This window comes from Lemur catta, chromosome 17 (assembly GCF_020740605.2).
Source record: "Lemur catta isolate mLemCat1 chromosome 17, mLemCat1.pri, whole genome shotgun sequence".
NCBI lineage: Eukaryota > Metazoa > Chordata > Mammalia > Primates > Lemuridae > Lemur > Lemur catta.
In genome coordinates, this window is record NC_059144.1 from 50,652,850 (window position 1) to 50,656,166 (window position 3,317).

At 62.6% G+C, this 3,317-nt stretch overlaps 1 protein-coding gene across 1 annotated transcript; it reads right to left on the minus strand.

Moving 5' to 3' along the window:
* Positions 1-2,150: 2,150 nt before the first annotated feature.
* BHLHE23 (basic helix-loop-helix family member e23) lies at positions 2,151-3,061 on the minus strand. Its single transcript, XM_045529347.1, has one exon. It carries the CDS (start codon positions 2,943-2,945, stop codon positions 2,220-2,222), a length of 726 nt encoding a protein of 241 aa, XP_045385303.1. The 5' UTR covers positions 2,946-3,061; the 3' UTR covers positions 2,151-2,219.
* Between the last annotated feature and the right edge of the window lie 256 nt (positions 3,062-3,317).

Sequence of the window (3,317 nt, forward strand, 5' to 3'; positions counted from 1 at the left end):
GGCACAGGCTGTGGGGGGTGTCTCAGAACGGGAGGTTTCCCGTGCAAACTTGAGAGAGGCCAGTGACATCCACTGTGCTAGACCGCAGTGCTGACAAGAGGGCTCTGTGGAGAACAAGCTGCCTAACTTCCCTCCGACATACTCTTCAACCCCAGCGAAAGGCAAGCAGACATTCTGGAGAACAGTAAAGAAACAGCTTTGCAATCTAAAAAAAATGTTTAAATGTAATTTGAACTTTAAAAATAAACTGAGCTATTGAAAGAATTTTTGATTAGGGAAATGGTTCTTTTTAAAAATTGGTTTTCACCCAAGGGAGGAAGAGAGTTTTTTTTTTTTCCCTTTACTGTTTTCTTAGGATTTCACGTATTTGCTAATAAGTGGTTGCGTATAGATTAGCTTGAGCCTCTCAGAGATACTTTAGGCTCGGGCTTAGACGCAAGTGGCCAAAGCTGACACAATTATTTGAAATTGGAAATTATGATGAATTCAGTCACAAATGAACACTAATTTGATATTAATTAATTTAAAATTAATATTATTTTTGTAAAATAAGTTGGAATCAAATACTTTATTCTGAATATAAAGGATGTACCAAACTCTCCCGTTTAAACCAGAATAAACAACCCTGTTTCAAATTATGATAAGTAATTTATAAAGTTGACTGAAGGTCACTTTGAAATGACCCCAGCAGTAAAGGGTATTTCAGTCTCCAGCTTTCCTGCCTTAATTTATCTAAAATGCGTTTGAAAAATAGTCTCCAGCACTCAGCTTTTTGTGCACAACTGATAAACTACTCTGTTACAGAAAAAGACACTGAAGAAATAAAAATGGAAATTAGCAGAAACCAGTATTAAGCATATGTCCTTATGAATAAGACTTAATCACACACTTCATTTTGCAAATACAAAAGGGCCTTTTGAAATGTATTAATTAAAGTTAAGCGCTACGGACAGGCCGCTTTGCAGGCAACGAGGAATTGGGTTAATCAGGCCCACGCCGCAGCGGAGCCGCTGGGCGCAACGCGGATGGCTCGGTCCGGGGGCGGTCCGGCCCCGCCCGACCCGATGGTGGCAGGGTCTTGCGCTGCGCCCCAACATAGAAGAGACAGACCCCGCCCCCATGGGCTTGCAACCGTCGGGCGCGGGGCGGGGGGCGGGGACCGGTGTACTCACCCGGAGTCTGGCCTCCCCCCTCGGAAACGTTCCTGGGTTGGTGGGGAGGGGGCTTTGCTGGCCACCGGGGCTAGACCGGGGCCCTCCCTGACCCTCCAGGGTCAAGGGGGCGCGGGCTGTGAGGACCCCTCCTCCACCAGCCTCTGGGGCAGAGGCGCGCGGAGCGGTCTCCGTGCAACTCCACGCTCCGCGGGCCGTTCCGGGCGGGGCGGCGGTGGCTGGGAATCCAGGGGATATTTAGGGTAAACCCTGCAGAGCTCCAGGCAGCTGGCGATGGCGTCCACTTCCCGCACCTCGATCACGCAACAAGATAAACAGAACAAACTGGAACATGAAAAAGGCCGAAAAACTTGCCGGGGCCTTCCTGCGCCCGCGGTCCAGCGCCTTTGCAAACGGCAGCTGCGGGGTCCGTGGGGAGCAGCCGGCCGCTCGCTGCGGAGACGCTGGGGGCGCTGGGGTCTCCGGGCTGGCTGAGGCGGGAGGTGCCGGCGACGCGCGCTCGGGAACACGCCCGCCAGAGCGCGGGCCTGCAGCTCCGCCAGACGCGACTGGGGCCCGAGGTCGAGCCCCACGTGGGATCAGCACCACGGCCGAGCCCGGCTCCGCCCTCCGCGCCCGGGCTGGGGCGGGTGGGCCCGTCTGGGGTCGGAATGCGCCCACGCTCGCCGGCCCTGGGACCCTGCCACGGTCTTCTTTTCCGGGGTGAGCGGCAGAGCCCAGAGAAACACGGCTGGTCCCCCTAGTCCCTGCCCCTATCCGTGATGACCACTGGCAACGCCCAGGGGACGTCGGGACAGGGCTCAGAGGGCCCCGCGGGTTCCCGGCGTGGATTCCAGCGTCCCACCCTCCGGCGCAATGCCGTGCCCGGACGGGCTTTGCGCTACCCGCAGCCCCAAACTGTTCGCTGTGCACGGGCTGGAAGCGAGGTCCGGCCGCCTCCGCCCCATGGCCAGGGTCCATCCGGGCGTCTCTTGTTGGGGCAGAGTGACAGTCATCAGGGAAGCGTAACGAAGGGCGCGTGCGGAAGGAGGCGGGGAGCAGGCATAGTCAAGGCTTCTCATTACAGTGTTTGCAAAGCGCCGAGGGCGTTCCGGAGAAGGCGGCGCACTTGTCCGGGCAGGGCCCCAGCGCAGCGCCCGCCGAGAAGGGGCACACGGAGGCCTGGCCAAAGGGCGTCAAGGGTGCGGCGGTCACGGGCGCCGCCAGGCCCTGGCCTTGGTTGAGGTAGGCCACCAGGCGCCGCATCTCGTCCAGGGCCTGCGCCTGCATGAGGATGTAGTTCTTGGCGAGCAGCAGCGTGGCGATCTTGGAGAGCTTGCGCACCGACGGGCTGTGCGCGTAGGGGATGACGGCGCGCAGCCCGTCCAGCGCGTCGTTCAGGTCATGCATGCGCCGCCGCTCGCGCGCGTTGATGCTGAGCCGCAGCGAGCGCTGCTCCCGGGGCCGCCGCCGTCCGTCCGCCGCGCCCCCGGTCCCGCGCCGCCGCCGCCGCTGCTCGAAGGCGTCGTCCTCGTCGCCGCTCTGCTCGCCGCTGCTCTCGGCCGCGGGTGCTGGGGCGCGGGGCGCGGGGGGCGCGGGGAGGTTGCCGCCCGGGCCCGGCGCGCCGTAGCCGCGAGCCGCCTCGGGCCCCCGTGCCGCCCCGTAGGCGAGGCCTGCAGCCGCCGCCACGTAGCCGTGGCTCAACGCCAGGTACGCGTCCCCCGACAGCGACTCGAGCTCGGCCATGGCGCCGCCGCCTGGGCACGAGGGCTCGCCGGACGGGCGGGCGCTCATGCGGCAGGACCCGCGCCGCGCCGCCCCCGAGGCCCGCCCAAGCCGGCCGCTGCCGCCGCCGCGGTGCCGCTCCCGGCTCTGCACGACCGTCCGGCTGTCTGCGCGTCGCAGAGCCTGGGCGCGTCGCAGAGCCTGGGCGCGTCGCAGAGCCTGGGCGCCTGGCCTCCCGGCCCGCCTCTGCCCCGCCTCTCCTCCTCCCCTCCCTCCTCGTCGTCTTCCTCCTCCCCCTCCTCTCCCTCCCCCTCCTCTCCCACCTCTCCCTCTCCCTCCCCCTCTCCCACCTCTCCCTCCCCCTCTCCCACCTCTCCCTCTCCCTCCTCCTCTTCCTCCCGGCCGCGGAGCACAGGGCCCGGCCTGGGGCGGCTCCAGCTT

Excerpts from the sequence above, each read along its gene's own strand:
- BHLHE23 (XM_045529347.1), bottom strand. The coding sequence starts at position 2,945 with ATGAGCGCCCGCCCGTCCGGCGAGCCCTCGTGCCCAGGCGGCGGCGCC.